Source organism: Pongo abelii, chromosome 5 (assembly GCF_028885655.2).
Source record: "Pongo abelii isolate AG06213 chromosome 5, NHGRI_mPonAbe1-v2.0_pri, whole genome shotgun sequence".
In the NCBI taxonomy this organism is placed as follows: domain Eukaryota; kingdom Metazoa; phylum Chordata; class Mammalia; order Primates; family Hominidae; genus Pongo; species Pongo abelii.
The window spans coordinates 90,432,943-90,452,085 of NC_071990.2; the positions used below are offsets into that span (position 1 = coordinate 90,432,943).

Consider the following 19,143-nt stretch of genomic DNA (forward strand, 5'->3'; position numbering starts at 1 on the left):
TAAATTAAAAGGCCTAACTCAAAGGACATTGCCAGGAAAAATAATCCAATTTTGTTAGCCTTTGCTTTGGCTGAAAATTATCATACAGAGCTGAAATCTTGTAACTGTCTGATGACAAATTACCACTGTTCACCAAAGGGAGAAGTCTACAGAATATGGCTGAGGATGCCTGCGTAATTAAGAAAAATAGCAGCTTCAAAATACCAGCACTTCTATCTGGGTTTCTACTTTGACAAGCATATCCCAAATTTCAAGTTGGACCACTGATTAGGCATAAGGTTCTTACTTGCAGAAGTTAACATTGTCCATGAGAAGCCAGTCTCCAGACTTCAGGGCCTGAACCAACATGCTGTCAACCCATTCAAATGTGCCATGGCTACGGCCACTGGCAGACTGCGTAAGCTTCACACCAAAGCTTCGGAACTCTTCAACAAGTTTGGCAAACTCTGAAATGTCACAGGGAAGAATCACCATCCACAGCACTTAACTTCAAACCAAGAATTAAGTTTATGAAAAGGAAGGTTGATACTTCTAGCAGAGGTTTTTAAGATTTCATCAAAGAATAAATAGAAGAATGTTTTGCTTCTGTTTAAACACAGATAGGAAAGTTAAGTTTAAGACAGAAAATACTTCTTAATGGCTCTCTGTATTAATAGCTACTCAGGGCTGACTCTAGGGTGATAGAGGTGGCAAATGATTTTTCTGTATTACGGTTTCTCAAATGGCAGAAGGAGGATGTTTCCCATCTATCAGTGCATTTATATTAAATGAAAGTGCTATAACTTCACACAGTGCAAACTGGGCTTCCTTTATAATGAGCATATCATATGATTATAGTAATATAGTAATAACTGGTAATTACTTGCCAAATGCTTTATAGTTTATATAGGCCTTCCCTGGAAATTTTTCAATTGATCTTTTTGGCTGGAAACTGTTTTATGACCATTTTTCATATCACAAGGTAATATACATTGGATTTCTACTTCTAAAGATGAGAGAGCAACAAGGTTTAGAGTTAACATACCATAGCCCAACTACTTGCTAACTGTAAAACTGTAGGCAAGTAATTTTGTCTCTATGAATATTCACATCCTCATCTATTAGATGTAGATAATCCTTCCTATAATGCAGTGTTGTCACAGTGATTAAAAGTGCATATATTCAATATAGTGTTTACAATAGAAATTCATAACTCAATGGTGAGTTTTATAATACCCATTTAAAAATATATGACACATGACTGCATCGGATATCTTTTATAATTAGAGTGAATGAGTAAAGGATTTCAAGTTCAAATGGCAGGCTTAAAGTGAGAAATGACAGACCAAATCACCAATGAAGAAAGTAAATGAGTGGCCCACCGCCACAGATAAAATGTTTGCTGGCCTAGAAGTGGGATGTCTGATTTCTTCCGCCATAAGGAATCAACACTTTGTAATCAGTTACAAGCAGGCTTTGGAAATAAAGAATGACAAGCATAGTGACAGACCCAGCCTATGGGCCTTTAGGTTGAATCCTCCCTAAGAGCATGCTCACCACCACTCTGAAAGTGGCACCACAAAATGAGAGAAGTTTCCATGTTAATTGGATGGCGTACAGGATGATATATTTCCTCCATCTCCACACAAATGAATAAACACATCCTATGAATTCAGACTCCTATTCTTCAGTTTAAAAATGCTCAATTTCCTGAGAAATTATTGAGTAAAAAAAAAGCCAATAATAATAAAAGTTTTACATGCTGTTTTATCATTATAGGTGATTACACACAAAATAAACCATAAAGCACCATAACCAATTTTTTTCCTATTTGATTTTTGAGGATCAACTATTCTGAATACTTTACCTCAGCTTCATTTTACTTTCTAGGCCAAACTTTCCCACAAGTTCCGATTGTTAATAATTATTAATACAAAACATTTGTAAATCTATTACGTGTAAATGGACACAATTAAGCAATGGTTAAGTTCCTGATACAGAGATCCAAATATACATACCTGCCTTGGAGTATGAGTTGATTTTATTGTTGAGTCGCTGCATAAGCAATAACACTGCTTCTAGTTTGTTGACAATCTCCATCGTGATAGCTATACCACCTTCTCCAAGACACTTAGGCTTATATGTCAGAAGAAAATGACTCCAGGCTCGCAGCACTACTTCTGCATCATCAGCACTGATAAGGAGGCTATCCCTTAACAGTGCCCTTACAGTTCCCTCCACCTTCTCTAGCAGCCGCCTCCAAGGTCGTATAAGATCAACCTGTAATTTCCAGAGGACATGAACTCATCACAGGGTCAGAGAATACTGTTATCTGTACTCATCACCAACTCAGAAGACCCTCAGTCAGACCACGGGGTTTATTATGCTTTGCCAGAAAATATGAAGGCAGACTGGTTACCTGCTCAAATCCACCCAGCAGCTCAGTAGTATCCATTGCACTGTTCATAGCCATGATCTTTAATGTGTGGCCAGTAAGGTATGCCAGAAGCTGGACCAGGCTGGTCTTGCCCACAGAGGCTGGCCCGACCAGGATGACCATCCAGCTCATCTGCACACACTTCATGATTGACTCCAGGGGTTGGAATGACTGGTGCAGGAGCAACAGGGGATGGCGGGACGGGTGAGGAACACAGCTCCCACGGGAAAGGACTGAGTAGCCCAACTGAAAAGACAGGCCAGTGAGATTTCCATAAGCGTGCCTGGTAGTGGGAGCAGAAGAAACCATTAAAAAATGTCAAAGGATAGAGGATTATCCTAGTCTCCTTACCTGAACATCATAGGGAGTGATACGAAATAGTCTGGTTCCCATGTATGGGTTGGAATTTGAACCAAACACATCCTTGAATACAGCAATGACCTAAAGGAAGAAGATAATGCAATAAAAACACAAATCACTCCACCTAATTCTTAGGCAAACTTTCTAGAAAACAAGCACAGTGATAAGAGTCACTATTCTAAAAACACTGGACACAATTCCCTTATCCTTTTGAATTTTCTCTTATAAAAAGGATTGACTGCATTTATTTAATTCTTTGGAATGAAAGTAAATTTGAGATTGAGAACATAGCAGTCATATTCCAAACCATCTGAGATTCTAGTGAGAATGCACCATAAATTAAATTGAAGCCATGGACACTGTAGTATTGAAATCTAGAGACAAAAAAGAGTTGTTTGCTTTCATCATTGATGATACTACCTAAAAAGACGATAGAACAGTAATACGAAGATTATAAAGAAAAATGACCATTCATTAACCACCTCCTATGTACCAAACACTGTATTAAGTACTTTGGTAGATTATTTCTTCTCTTTATACCCATGCAAAATAGTTACCATGTCCATTTTATATAGACAACAGCACTCACAAGAGTTATAGAATTTGCCCATGGTTGGTGACCGATTTTAAATCTAAGCCAGTCAGCCTCCAAAAACATGTTATCCCTCCAAACATTTATGTAGATATGAAAACCAAATTTATTCCTCTAACCAATTATTTACATTGTTATCCTTTCATTAGCAGTAATGCTATTAGAAAATGTTCTGTTGACTCTCTTTTATTTTGGATCTCTAAAAAATCTAAGAGTAATGGTTGGGGGGGCGGGGATAGAGGTATATAAAAAACATTAATTTAGCCCACAGAAGTAGGGAAAATTAGAGCCAGAAAAAAAATAAATAAAGTATACAAAATAGTATTTCTAAAAAGCAGCAACACTTATATAATTGAATACTGCAATGAAGTTAAAAAATAAAAATAATATAGATAAAATCATAATCAGTGTCAAACATTGGACTGTGAGACTAAAAGCAGCATAGGAAAGTGTTCCTGTCACCTACCTATGAGTCCAGGTGATACACGACCTCATGTTCCACACTAAAGCATATAATCCCCAACCCCTGATGTTCTACCAGAGGGTTAAAATTACAAATATTGCTACTCGGGAGGCTGAGGCAGGAGAATCACTTGAACCCAGGTTGCAGTGAGCCAAGATCACGCCACTGTACTCCAGCCTGGGCGACAGAGCAAGACTCCATCTCAAAAAAAAAAAAAAAAAAAAAAAAAAAATTCCCAATCTAGCTCTTCGGTTTAGCTTTATAAAATCAAAATTCAATTCAACTGGACTCTTCTAGCTTTTATAGACTTTATCCTTCTATGACATTATTTTTCTTGACCTTGTCTCCCCAACTAGAAAACACCTATAAGGTCTATTACAATAACCCTGAATTGGAAGAGTGATGGAAAACTTCCACATACCACAATGACCCAGCACCTGACTAATCAATCATTCAACAACTGGCATGTGTTTTGGTCATAATTAATATACTATAAGTGGATGAAGAAATTAAAATACTAGCTGATTATATGAATTATATATCAATAAAGCTGTTAAAAACTACTAAGACTTTCTCCTAATCAAATGATTGAAAGTCACCTACATATGATAAATGAGTTAGTGTGTAATTAGATTCTGAATACCACACTAAAGAAGCTCTGGGTGGCCGGGCACAGTGGCTCACTCCACTTGTAATCACAGCACTTTGGGAGACTGAGGCAGGAAGACTGCTTGAGCCCAGGAGTACAAGACCAGCCTGGACAACACAGCAAGACCACATCTCTATTAAAAGTAAAAACAAATTAGCCAGGCTGTGGTGGCATGTGCCTATAGTCCCAGCTTATCAGTGGGCTGGGGTGGGAGGATCCCTTGAGCCCAGGAGGTCAAGGCTACATTAAGCCAGCATTGTGCCACTGCATTCCAGCCTAGGCAACAAAGTGAGACCCTGCCTCAAAAAAAATAAGAACAGCTTTTCGAGGTAGAAGTCGACTCCTGTGAGGAATGGTGCTGGTTGCAGATGCAGTGTGGCTCTGGATAGCACCTTACGGACAGTTGTGTCCCAAAGGAGGGATGAGAATAGCTACTGAATTGTTTCTTCCCAGGTCCTAAAGAGCAAGCCTAACTCAAGCCATTGGCACACAGGCATTAGACAGAAAGCTGGAAGTTGAAATGGTGGAGTCCAACTTGTCTGGACCAGCTCAATGGTTCTACTCCTGGTAACGTTTTTATCCATGGATGGCTTGCTTGGGTAAGGACATGAAGACAGTTCCTGTCATACCTTTTAAAGGTATGGAGAGTCGGCTTGACTACACTGTGTGGAGCAAGTTTTAAAGAAGCAAAGAACTAAGAATTCATGCTTGAAGAAATGCAGGCAGACCTGTTATCCTCAACTAGGGCTTTTAATGACCACAACAAGCAAGCATGCAGCTTACTGCTTGAAAGGGTCTTGCCTCACCCAAGCTGGAGTGCAGTGGCCTTTGAAGCTTACTACAGCCTCAAACTTCTGGGCTCAAGTGATCCTCAGCCTCCCAATGGTCTTTGTAGACCGCCTGATGGAGTCTCATGGCACAAGAAGATTAAAACAATGTCTCCAATTTTAATAAATTTTTGCAATCCAAAAAAAATAAATAAATAAGAACAAACAGAATGGGTAGCAGAATGAAAGGGCTGTGAAAGTCACATGTGCTATGGGCCAGCCACATCTTCACATTTCAACAAGGAGGTTACTGCTTCTAGTGCATGCATCTATGTATCTATTCATTTATTTTCAAACAGTGAAGTTTACTGGAAGGAAACAGCAGACAAACTGGAGAGGGCCTAAACTGGAAAGCTGGCTCTGCTACCTGTGACACTCCATAACTTTAAGCCTTGGATCTTCACCTGTAAGATGCCATGACAGCACCTCCTGCCTACAGCTATTGTGAGCATTCAGCGAGACAGGATTTTAAATACCACAAACTAAAATGCACACATTATTACAATTCCTTACAGTAGGAATTCTAGTTTTACAAACAGGTATTTTTATTTTCACTTAAACACAGAATATTCCCTCTTTATACGATTATACTTTCTAGACAAAATGCTTTGTAATTTGACATTTATTTAAAAACAAAACAAAACAGAAAAACTTCCTCTTCTACGGAGTATCACCTGTCTGCCTCCTCCTGCTTCTCACCTTGGTACCTGTAAAGATGATGAAGACTTAGTTCTTTACTACTGGAGGGCAATACTGCTTTAAGGTATGTGATCATGGGGATTTGGATAGATAAGCAAATTATGTCCTCTAAAGCAAGCTACTCTACATTGTGAGACCCCAAGGTAGGAGAACGTTTAGTCTGTTCTTTTAACTTTTAAATTTTGAAGCAGCTTTAACAGGCTTGCTAGCCAGATGCAGTGGCTCACGCCTGTAATCCCAGCACTTTGGGAGGCTGAGACAGGTGGATCATCTGAATTCAGGAGTAGAGATCTGCCTGACCAATACGGTGAAATCCCGTTTCTACTAAATACAAAAAATTAGCCAGAAGTGGTGGCTCATGCCTGTAATCCCAGCTACTTGGGAGGCTAAGGCAGGAGAATCACTTGAACCTGGGAGGCGAAGTTGCAGCAAGCCAAGATTACACCATTGCACTCCAGCCCGGGCAACAAGAATGAAACTCAGTTTCAAAAAAAAAAAAAAAAAAAAAATGGCTTGCTATTAGTGTATGTTCTTTCTCACCCACAGGAAATCAACTTTCAGATGGAAAGAAATACAAATACCAAGTGTGAAACTCACCTTTTTTTTGTCTTCTTCGGTTCTCATTCTTTCACCATAGACCAAAAATACATGCTGACCAGGATCATAACACCCAGGGGACTGGTCAACCAGCATCAACTGACACCAGCGGAAAAGGTCCCGGAGGTTGAATTCCCAGGGTCCTCCTTTTTGCCCCCATTTCTTCTCAACAGTCACTTCATGATCAATCTAGAAAGAAAACATCCTGATTGGGAAACATGCCCTGCTTACTACTACGCACTGAATTAAGTACTAGGAATGTACTACAAAAGCATCCGTAATCTGAAACAAAAATTAACAGGCTTGATTCAGAGCCTCTTTCTCAAGACTTCCAAATGCCTGGCATATCCTCTAAGCATTAACACTGGTAGTCACAATACAGAAATGAATTACCGGAAGCCTCCACTACATAGTGTGCCTTCCACTAGAAACCTGTAGAATTCAAAGTAATTTTTTTTAGTTAGAGATCCTGATAATTTGGTAGAACTCTATGTTGAAAAAATGCTGGTTCAAATACAGCCAGAAAAAAAAGAAACCAATACATGTAGGTACTTACTTGGTTATTGAAAGCAACCATTTTCTTAACAATATTTTTCTCAATGGCTGGAAACAAAGTACTGGCAATGAACTCCATGTCAATTACTGTAAGGGGATCAACGAAGACCTAGAAATCCAAAAATAACATGAAGAAATGCCTTTGTTTCTCTTTACCAAACACTAGAAATGACTACCATGTCTTATTATGCAAAATCTTTAATACCAAGTAACAATACATGAGAAATATAATTTTCAGTCATAGAAATTTTTTTTGTGTTTTGAGAATAAAGAATCATAAAATCTTCTAAATACAGCAGAGTAGAGGTTTTGTTTTTAAGTTCTATTCTAGTGAATTAAAGAAAAAAGAGGCCCAGTGCAATGGCTCACACCTGTAATCCCAGCACTTTGGGAGGCCAAGACAGGTGGATCATGAGGTCAAAAGATCAAGACCATCCTGACCAGCATGATGAAACCCTGTCTTCACTAAAAATACAAAAATTAGCTGGGCATAGTGGCATGCGCCTGTGTCTCAGCTACTCAGGAGACTGAGGCAGGAGAATTGCTTGCTCCCAGGAGGAGGAAATTGCAGTGAGCCAAGATCACGCCACTGCACTCCAGCCTGGGCAACAGAGCAAGAAGACTCCATCTCAAAAAAAAAAAAAGATACATGTTATTAAAAATTTCCTATATATAATGTAAAATGCTTTTAAATCTGGGTGGTAGATACGAGTATTCACTATAAAAGTCATCCAATTTTTCCATATGTTTGAAAGTTTTCTCAATAAAACATTCTTCTTTTTTTAAGATGGAGTCCCGTTCTGTCGCCAAGGCTGGAGTACAATGGCGCGATCTCAGCTCACTGCAACCTCCACCTCCCAGGTTCAAGCGATTCTGCTGCCTCAGCCTCCTCAGTAGCTGGGATTACAGGCACCTGCCACCACACACAGCTAATTTTTATATTTTTAATAGAGACAGGGTTTCGCCATATTGGCCAGACTGGTCTCGAACTCCTGACCTCAGGTGATCCACCTGCCTTGGCCTCCCAAAGTGCTGGGATTACAGGCATGATCCACCATGCCCAGCCAATAAAACATTCTTAAAAGATACTCAGCCAATTCTTAATCATAAGAGACAGTGACACTAAAGAAATCTAGAGACATTTCCAAACCTCTGGATTGATGATGTTAAACTCTGAAAAACTGATGTTAAAAGAAGTAAGCATACACATACACAGGTACCCCTCCGCAAGTAAGAATAAAGGCATAAGATACCAAAATGTTAATAATGACTGACTGGGGAATAGTGGATTTTTATTCTTCATAGTAGTTTTCTGTTCCTTCTTTTCTTTAGTTAAAATGCATTATTTTCAATAAAAATTTTTCTTATATATTTCAACAGATCAGAGGGACAATTGAAAAGGTCCAAGACTGGACTTCATCCCAGAGTGCAGTCACAGAATCCTGAAAAGGCTGGGGACCTCACTTTCTTCCAGCTGATAACACATCTAGTCTTCCAGGGCAAAAGATGAAGGACAGAAGCAATGATGGGAATCAGTCACATTAATATTGATCATATAAGGACAAGAAAGAGGATCGTTAAGCTGATCCTCTGTAATTCTCAGTGAACATCCTTAAAGGCTTCATAATAGTAGTCTTATCCCCTCACAGTCTATCTTTGGTCTCTATGGCAACAGCAAATCTTACCTGAGTGAATCTGTTAAGGAAAGACCTGGGCAAGCCTTTCCTCCCACCTCCTTGTCTAAAGGGATTCTGACACCCAAAAATCTTCGTCTTTTCATGCTGCACTTGAAAGCTCATTCCTAACTCAGGCACATAGATTTCTCCTCGGTGGTCAAAACAAGCATTGAGTCCTTCCAATACAGACTGAGAAGCCAGGTTAAGCTATTTAAAGAAGAAAGTACATATATTTGTCTCAAATATGTTATACAACTGCAACAAAAAGCAGGGGAATAATATGCAGCAAATAAAGCTAGAATTATCTTCAGAAAGGGAATTTCAAACAATATTGATAACCTTCTGTATTTTCGGCTGAGTTATGGTTGGTTTGTCTTCATTCTATTACTCTTTTGTTTTTGAGACAGGGTTTCACTCTGTCACCCAGGCTGCAGTGCAGTGGCACAATCACAGCTCACTGCAACCTCTACCTCCAGGGCTCAAGAGATCCTCCCATCTCAGCCTGCTGCATAGCTGTGACCACAGGTGTGCACCACCACATCCAGCTAATTCTTTTTTTTTTTTTTTTTTGGTAGAGTCAAGGTCTTGTTATGTTGTCCAGGATGGTCTCAAACTCCTGGGCTCAAGTAATTCTCCAACCTTAGCTTCCTAATGTTAGAATTACAGGCATGAGCCACTGTACCTGGTCCAATTCTATTATTCTTTATTTCCCATGTACGTTAAAGAGATTTTGGCTGGTATTTTATACACACACACACAAACACACACACACGTATGTATACACACATATATTAATAATCTTTAAACTGAATAAATGCTCAAATTATATTTTAAAGTTAAGAATCTTCTCAAAAGTTAAACTGTAGCCATTATATATAACCTATATTAACCTGCTCTGTTAAGTAATAACTTGCAGAAAAACTTGCCAATACACAGATATTTCATTTTCACAATCTGAGTTTTTAAGATGTGTAACACAAATTAGCCAGGAATGGTGGCTCACGCCTGTAATCCCAACACTTTGGAAGGCCGAGGCAGGTGGATCACTTGAGGCCAGGAGTTCAAGACCAGGCGGGCCAACATAGCGAAAACTTGTCTCTACTAAAAATACAAAACTTAGACATGTGGCGCATGCCTGTAATCCCAGCTACTCAGGTGGCTAAGGCAGAAGATTCACGATTCACTTGAACCTGGGAGGAGGAGGTTACAGTGAGCCGAGAACCCACCACTGCACTCCAGCCTGGGCGGCAGACTGAGACTGCCTAAAAAAAAAAAAAAGAAAAATAGGAAAAAAAAAAAAAAAGAAAAGAAAAAGAAAAAGACACGTAACACTAATTGTAGAGAATAGATAAGATTTGCTAACTCTTTAAATACTTTCCCATCTCAAACACTGAACAAAATCTCCAACGGGTTTCAAAGTCAGGATATAAAGTGAGTTAATACAGCTGATTTCCACCAATTTTGTAAATAAGAACAATTACAAGGGGCTCTTGTGCCAGGATGAAAAGAGCTGAATGTAGGTCTTCAGATAAGTAGTTCAGAGATCAGGGATGTGAAGCATGTGTGGTTTGTTGGTAACATAGAAAAAGGAGATTGGGAAAATACAAGTTAATAAAATGCAAACAGGCAAAAATCAGAGCATACTACATTAGAATTTCAAGTGTCATGTTTACACAAGCACCACAAAGCACAAACACTTCTGTATATTCCCAAACAGAAGGCCGCTCTTAAATGTGTTTATAAATCTAGAAGGTCTTGCCGTCCCTGAATGCAATTCCACTAAACACACAATTCCACTAAATACTAAGTATGGTCAGTAGCCTTCAGCTTTAAAACTAGGCTTTCTCTTTTCCTGGCTAATATATATTGTATCAGACATCTTGTTAAAAAAAAAAAAATCTGAAAAATGGGGAAAAATTCCCTCTCCTTGTTATCCCAAGAATAAAAGGCAGAAAGCAGCTCAGCAGACAGGAGTCCCACAGCACCCTCTCTGATGATCGGACCCAGGAGTCTGAACCTGGGGGACCTGTTGCAGCCTGTGTCCAAAGTCTCACCTGTGACACGTACATCACTCTAATCATTTCAGCTCCACAAATATTTCTAGCCTTTTCCTGAATATTGTGCACCCCAAACTGACCCAGCTCCATATCTCTAGCTGTCAGATTCAGTATTTATCATGTCTCATACTCTGCTCTTTCTTCTGATGAATAATTTACCCAATATGCACATATAACTGATCGTTTCCTCATTTCGGTAGGTCATTTTGTATGTCTTTCCTTAGTGTCTCTGGTGCACTAATAAAACATGAAGCAGTTGACACTATTTGTAAAATGCCTCTAAAATAAATGCAAAAACGGCAAGCCTGCCAGAGACTAAACTAGTAACGATGCAGTTTTCCTCTGAAGGATAACTTTAAACAGTGGGAGAGTTTGTAGGTTTTATGTACAAGGGCCTCTTTTTGTGTATTCTGCCAAGTGACCTTCCTCATTCTTAAAGGAAACCACAGAGGATCTTTTCATTAGAGAAAAGTCATCAGAGGGATCTTCCACTGAGAAATGGATTGTGAAATGGAACTGTGAAAGGATGACTGCTCCTCACACACATGATCACTGTCTTGGGCACGACAAACAGGCCCCTCACCTCATCCAACACCACCCAATGGCCTGCCTTCAAAGCTGCCAGTAAGGGGCCATCACGCCAGGCAAACTCTCCTCCCTTGCCACCTTCAACAGGTAGATCTGCTCCAAACAGGTCTGTGATGTCCTTTGAAAGGGGAAGAAATGGAGAAAAGCCATTATTACTTAAAAAATCAACTGGATTCTAACACCCTAAATCTGAAATGATAAATATTTGGGGCTGGCACCACTACTCTTCCTTCCTACACCCAAGATAGAACTAACCAATCCCAGCTCTCTTTACCAAGAGCCCAAACATGCCCCCAAGAACTTTCCCAACATGCTCCATATATCCATCAATTTGAGCTGGTGCTCTAGGTTAACAGTTGTCAACATTGGCTGTACTTGGAATTTAATTGACAGGCTTAAAAAAAAAAAAAGAAAACAAAACCCTATTCCAAAGGATTCTCATTCAATTTGTCATCTTACCATATTTTCCCTAGATTGTTAAAAGTCATTTTATTTCTACTACTTTTTAAAAAAAAATTTAAGCAAAAAATTAACTGGGGTTATATTACAGCAAATATCAAAGTGGATAATTCTCTCTCGAAAGAGAATTAGAATAAAGCATCCAGAGAGAATTAATATTATAGGTATCAGCAATTAACAAATCCAAAGAAGACTTAGTTTGGAAGGTCATGTTGCTGTGGTCTTTATTATGATATGAAATATCTGAGGATACAGGCCGGGCGCCATGGCTTACACCTGTAATCCCAACACTTTGGGAGGCCAAGGCAGGTGGATCACTTGACATAAGCAGTTTGAGACCAGCCTGGCCAACATGGTGAAACCCTGTCTCTACTAAAAATACAAAAATTAGCTAGGTGTGGTGGCGGGCACCTGTAATCCCAGCGATTAGGGAGACTGAGGCAGGAGACTTGCACCCCACTGCACTCCAGCCTGGGCAACAGAACGAGACTCTGTCTCAAAAAAACAAAAAAAAGAAAAGAAAAGAAATATTGAGGATACTGATAATGTAACCATTTCTGATTAGGAAACTATAAATTGACACAGACATTACTATCTATAGCTATCTCCATCAGCTGTAGGATGACTGAGCTTACCGTTTGCTCTGATAAGTTGATTCTAACAAGGGTATTTCCTGAAGCCTTTGCTAATGCTCCCACCAAACTTGTCTTGCCAACACCAGGGGAACCCTCCAGAAGAATGGGTTTCTTCAGTTTGGTAGCTCTTAAGAGCCTCTGTGCATTCATAGCAGTGGTCCCTGCACTGAGTGCATAGTCTGCAATATTATTCCTGTGTAGGACAGGTCCTTAAGTGGAGAAAAGTAAAGCCACGTATAAGCGGGATATCACCAAATCACATGTATGCATCAACTCAAGATTTTAAAAATCTACCACATGGGCTATCAGTTAGTGAAATACCGTTTGCAGTGAAAATGTTCAATCCCTATTTCAATATTTCCCCACTTCTAGATCCATAAAATGCTTTAAAGGAATATCCAATAGCATGTTTTCTTCAACAGTGCCTACTACACAGATCTCTCCATCTCCTATACACATACATGTACATGCAAACACACACCTGTCCTTTCACAACCTATACCCTGAATCACTGTATGTACTTGTACAATTTACCTTCATAGTTACTTTCCTAAAAACCAAGTGTAAGCTAGGTGTATGGGCCACATGGTTCCACATAATCAATTTCATCCAATGTTTTTGGCCACCAAAACAATTCACACTATGTCCTTAACCCATAAGTTAACAGATATGCAGGACTAATAACAGACTTGTAAGATTTAATATATGTGCCACTGTCTCTTGGAAGAAGTTTTTGTTTTGTTTTCGTTTTGTTTTTTGGTTGTTTTTTTTTTGTACACCAGTTTGAAGGGAGTGAGGCTAGGAAAACATTTATTACCTCACCCTTGGTAGCAGAAGCAATGACCACCCCAGTTCTAGGCCACTAGCATATATCTCCTACACAGGAGCACTGAATCCTGTGATGGTGGCTTAGAGAAGGGATTTGATGGTTAGATTATACAGCCCATCAGGGATGAAGAGAGAATACTGCTAAGGAGAGATGGAGCTCTGAGGACAGGGGCAAGGGCAATGGAACCTGGACTGGTTATGTTCACCACTGAAACCCCAGTAATTGCCACTGCAACTCCATATATTTCAGGCATTCATCAATCATTAACATAGAGAGGGCAGAGGGACAAGAAACAGATGACTCTGCTACAGAAACAACATACTGAAAAAGTAGGAGCACCTTAGAAGTAGCTAATCTAACTGCCTCATTTAAATATTTGGTAGAGGCAATCTAGTTAGATATTAGAACACAAACCCACTATCTCCTAGACTACTGCATTTCCCATTTAACCATTCACTCATCCATCAGAAATTTTCTGAGTGCCTATGACTGTGAGGCCTAAATGTCAGATGCCAGGGACCGGATCAGGAATGACACATTACCAGCCTTCAAGGGTTCACAAAACCTGTTTCTGTAAAAGATGATGAGGTTGTATAGTTAAGATACATTATAGGCTAAATAGGTCTTTGCAAGCCACTTAAAAGTTTACTATCAACATTAGTAGAGTTTAGAGCTTTACTATAGGAAAGTTCCTATTGCGGGAACCAACTAATAAAAAAATAAGCACTGTATAAGACAATCTATTTATAGATTGAAGTCTCTATTTCCCTCTATTTTTACATGCCAGTTACGTATTTTCAACCATTCACACAATTATGGTTATTCCCAAGTCAGAATCTAACTCAGTTAGTGCAAATATAATCATGAGTATTACACATTAAAACTAAGTCACAATAAAAGCCAAGTATCTGTAATCTATAGAAAAGGAAAATTCATTTTTTAAAAATCATTCTTACCCCTTGGTATAAAAAATGGATGAATTCCCCAAAGGTTATCTATTCCAGTGAATTCTTTGGCCTTCATTCTGTCATAAATCTTCAACTCATTTTTCTGATATTCTGTAAGTCGTACTATCTTGGCAAGCCTCTTAATGAGAAATTTCAGACATTCTTTTCGTGCTAAAAGGGCTGTACCAAACCCAGAGGAAGTTACCCCTAAAAGACAGAGGATCAGTCCATGAAGCAACAGTACAACACCAAGCTTCACCACCATTCAGCAGGAGCTCTAGCACAGGTTCCTGGAAAAAAGAGGCCTCAGCAAAACTGCAGCCTAAATGTGATTTCTAGTGTAAGCAGTCCTAAGAAAGATGTCTCACATGAATCCCCCACAATCTATGGATTATCAATTAAGCAGCAGATCATTCAGTAAAGCACTCTAGTCACTCAATGATAAATCAGCCTACATACAGTACCTAATATGGCACTAGTAACCATTTTTATTTATATTTCAAATCTTCATGGCTGAAAAACCACAGTGATTTTTATGACATTAAAATAAACTTAAAATATTCAGGCCCATTATCAAAAAATGACTACTCATGTTAAACATTGGCCAGTGCTTCTACTCACAATAGCAAAGACTTGGAACCAACCCGAATGCCCATCAGTGATAGACTGGATAAAGAAAATGTGGCACATATACAGCATGGAATACTATGCAGCCATAAAAAAGAATAAGTGCATGTCCTTTGCAGGGTCATGGATGAGGCTGGAAACCATCATCCTCAGCAAACTAACACAGGAACAGAAAACCAAACACCACATGTTCTCACTCATAAGTGCGAGTTGAACAATGAGAACACATGGACACAGGGAGGGGAACATCACACATGGGGCCTGTCAGGGCGTGGGGGGCAAGGGGAGGGAGAGCATTAGGACAAATACCTAATGCATGAGGAGCTTAAAACCTAGATGACGGGTTGATGGGTGTGGCAAACCACCATGGCACATGTATACTTATGTAACAAACCTGTGTATTCGGTTTCTCTTCAAATAATCTGATCAATCTTTTATTCTTTAATTCATAGTAACCCCCACCCTTTTCCTTTTTCTCCTTTTTTCCTTTTTGCCTTTGTTAAATGCCCAGGCATGCCACAATACCAGGCGTTATCAATACCAGCTCACATTCCTTTCCTTATTTAAAAAAAAAAAAACTAACTTTCTAACTCATTACAAACACCTGTCCCCCTTCCTCTCCACTTTCTTTTACATGCCCACCTTATCTAAAAAAATTCAAATGTCTAGCCAACCAAAATTAGTTTAAGTTATACAACCCAACCCCAGCCAATAAAAGAAAAATACAAAAACAAAACTTGCATCAAAAATAAAGGCTCTCGTGCCCTTTGTTCAAGTGTACTCTCATGGCAACTAGCCAAAAAAATACCCCTCTGCACGAAAATAGAATTGCTTTGCTAAAAACCCTTTTTTCAAGTGTTCAATTTCTTTAAAATTTTAAGCGTTATTCCTAACACATGTATCCCAGAACTTAATTAAAAAAAAAAAAAAAAAAAGCCAGTGCTTCAGAAGCAAAGACATTTCAGCAGTCTTTACTCTACTCATAATCACCACTTCATGTTTGTTAAGTACCTGGTCTACCAGCTTTGAGAAGTTGCAGTGTATCTTGTGTGCCAATCACCTTTCAAAGAGTACAAACAAAAAGAAAGCCATTCTGAGTTTTAGAAATGTTCTGAGAAGTGATTCAGTAAAATAGCTGGGTCAGAGGCCTGGGCTTGCTCCTTTTCCTATGCCCCTCTATACGAGCCCCTTGTCCCCACCAGCTACCAGACAACATACCTGAACCTATTCCATCTATGTACACCAGGCATGCAGCATGGACAAAAGTTGTCACAGTGGAGATGATCTCTGGCCTTTTCGAAGCAGCTTCCTCCCCCATTTTGTTCATGAAGTTAACCCAGGACAGGATATCTCTGATACTGACCACACACTTTCTGCCAAACTCTTGGTGGGTCAGCCAGTCAATGAAATCCAGCATCACTTCAGGTATGTCAGACCCTAAACACAAGAAACAAAAAAAGCATTTGCTGTTAGCGGGAGATCCCAGAACAAAAGTTCATAACCAGGGGCACACAAATGGCCAAAAAGGGGTCTCTGCTCCTTCTAAGCAAAGTTCTGTGAATGCACATAAATGCTGTTTCTAACAAAAGCAGCCTGCAGCTTTGATCAAATTCCGAAAGGATTCATCAATAGCAGTCCATCCCTATCCAAAGAACAAAACAAAACCTTGGGAGTTATAGTTTTAGATACTGACCTGAAAACTGCTCAAAGAACTATTCATTTGATTCGAGTTCGGACACAGTTTTGAACTTCTATTATAATTATTTTAGAAAATATGCAAATTTTGTTATATCTTATAATTTTACTTGTATTTTAAATAAATTTATTTTTTCCATTTAATGTAATAAAGAATGTCATCTTTTCAATGGCATTCATTCAATTTTTTTTTTTTTTTTACATCTATTCAGCAATCAGAATTCAGCAAATCAGGGGGGTTCACAAATTTTGTTTCATGAATCAAGTTGAATATTCTAATTATCACAATTTCCTATCAGATAATATTTGTCTCGAAATAAAGAAAATACTTAAGTAGTATATATAGATTGAAAGTAATCTCAATTAAATTGAGTACTTTATAAAACGTCTTAAGTCAACAGTAGACATTTATCTCTAAAGTATGAATACCAAAGAATATTTTAAAAAGAAAGAAAAGATTAGAAGCACTGATATAATATAAAGCACAGCAACAGCCTCCAAAGCTATATATATTGTGAATTAGAAGAAATGTAATTGGTTGGAAGAATACTGATTACAAAAAAAAACTCTTTAAAAAGAGCTTAAAATGACAAAGCAAAGGGGAAATTCCAGTAACAATGAGGAAACAAATTAAATGCTATTTCAACAACTAGATAGTAAATACTAGTACTTAGATCCACACTTCAGAGAAGAATAAATTCCAGGTAAATTTAAAAAATGAAAATGAAAAAGTCCATTAATAGAAATTAAATTATGATCACTTAAGAAACAAGGTCAGAGATAAATAGGTTCACATATGTATTTTTAAAACAAATATATAAAGGTAATAGAATATTAAAACCTGTGATAAATGTAATAAAAAGTATCACCCCAAAAGACATAGGGAATACCAAATGAAAAATGATTAATTCATTAAAAATAAAGGCCAGGCACGGTGGCTTATGCCTGTAATACCAGCACTTTGAGAGGCCGAGGTGGGCAGATCACTGGAGGCCAGGAGTTCAAGACCACCCTGGCCAACACGGTGAAACCCCATCTCTACTAAAAATACAAAAATTAGCTGGACATGGTGGCACGTGCCTGTAATCTCAGCTACTTGGGTGGCTGAGGCATGAGAATTGCTTGAACCTGGAAGGCAGAGGTTGCAGTGAGCCGAGATAGCACCACTACACTCCAGCCTAGGTGACAGAGTGAGACTCTGTCTCAAAAAAATAAAAATAAAAATAAAACACAAACAATGTTCCATGTCACTAATAACAAAAGACAAGGAAATTTTAAACCTCCGCTAAACTAATAAGGATAAAATAACGGATTTCACTATATTTTTTAAAATGAGGCCAGGCACCATGGCTCCTATCTATAATCCCAGTTCAAGACCAGCCTGGCCAATATGGCAAAACCCTGTCTCTACAAAATACACAAAAATTAGCTGGCCATGGTGGTGCACACCTGTAGTTCCAGCTACTTGGGAGGGTGAGGTGGGAGAATGGTTTGAGCCTGGGAGACAGAGGTTGCAGTGAGTCGATATTGTGCCACTGTATTCCAGCCTGGATGACAGAGCCAGACCTTGTCTCAAAGGAAGAAAAAAAAAACGAGAGAGAGAGAGAGAACTCCCTGATGGAGGGACTGTGGCAAGCAGGCACATTCACTACATTGCTGGCTGTGTTGTGAATGATACCATCTTTCTGGAGAGCAATCTGACCTTATCTAAGGAGAACTATACAGTTTCTTATCTCCACTTTTAGAATATAACACAAGGAAATCATTGTAAATGATAGTTGTTTTTTTTGGGTTTTTTTTTTGAGACAGAGCCTCATGCTGTTGCCCAGGCTGGAGTGAAGTGGTGTGATCTCGGCTCACGGCAACCTCCACCTCTCGGGTTCAAGCGATTCTCCTGCCTCAGCCTCCCGAGTAGCTGGGACTACAGGCGCGTGCCACAACGCCCAGCTAATTTTTGCTGGATTTCCCATGATGGCCAGGATAGTCTCAATCTCTTGACCTCGTGATCTGCCCGCCTCAGCCTCCCAAAGTGCTGGGATTACAGGCGTGAATGACCATGCCTGGCTGATAGTTTGTTTTAATGAAACAGAATGGTTCATTAAAGTATTGACTAATGTACCAATACTTGGTACATTAACCAACGTAATACAGAAGTATTGTTTACAAAAGTTTCAGATTGTAAAAAGCAGTTCATGTGCCTTTCACAGGTCAATTTTTTTTTTAAACACATCAATTTCACAGAACCTTTTTTTTTTTTTTTTTTAAGAGATGGGGTCTTGCTCTGTTGCCCAGGCTGGAGTGCAATGGTACAATGGTATAATCATATTTCACTGTAATCTCAAACTCCTAGGCTCAAGGGATTCTCCCATATTGGCTTCCTGAGTAGCTAAGATTATAGGCACATACTACCATGACTGGCTTTTAGAATCTTTTGTTTTGTTCATACTACGAATTTATGGATAATACTACTAC

General features: G+C 39.0%; 1 protein-coding gene across 5 annotated transcripts in view; it reads right to left on the reverse strand.

The window, feature by feature from the left end:
* MDN1 (midasin AAA ATPase 1) overlaps window positions 1–19,143 on the reverse strand; it is a 187,150-nt gene that overhangs the window by 73,826 nt on the left and 94,181 nt on the right. For all 5 annotated transcript variants that reach the window (XM_054557862.2, XM_054557860.2, XM_054557859.2 and 2 more), the window contains exons 34-44: window positions 16,195–16,413; window positions 14,359–14,556; window positions 12,574–12,782; window positions 11,475–11,597; window positions 8,844–9,041; window positions 7,160–7,267; window positions 6,604–6,792; window positions 2,768–2,857; window positions 2,399–2,662; window positions 1,998–2,259; window positions 287–446 (exon numbers count right to left, since the gene is read on the reverse strand). In XM_054557862.2, the coding sequence (XP_054413837.2) occupies window positions 287–446; window positions 1,998–2,259; window positions 2,399–2,662; window positions 2,768–2,857; window positions 6,604–6,792; window positions 7,160–7,267; window positions 8,844–9,041; window positions 11,475–11,597; window positions 12,574–12,782; window positions 14,359–14,556; window positions 16,195–16,413 (2,020 nt within the window). The remainder of the gene's footprint in view (window positions 1–286; window positions 447–1,997; window positions 2,260–2,398; window positions 2,663–2,767; window positions 2,858–6,603; window positions 6,793–7,159; window positions 7,268–8,843; window positions 9,042–11,474; window positions 11,598–12,573; window positions 12,783–14,358; window positions 14,557–16,194; window positions 16,414–19,143) is intronic.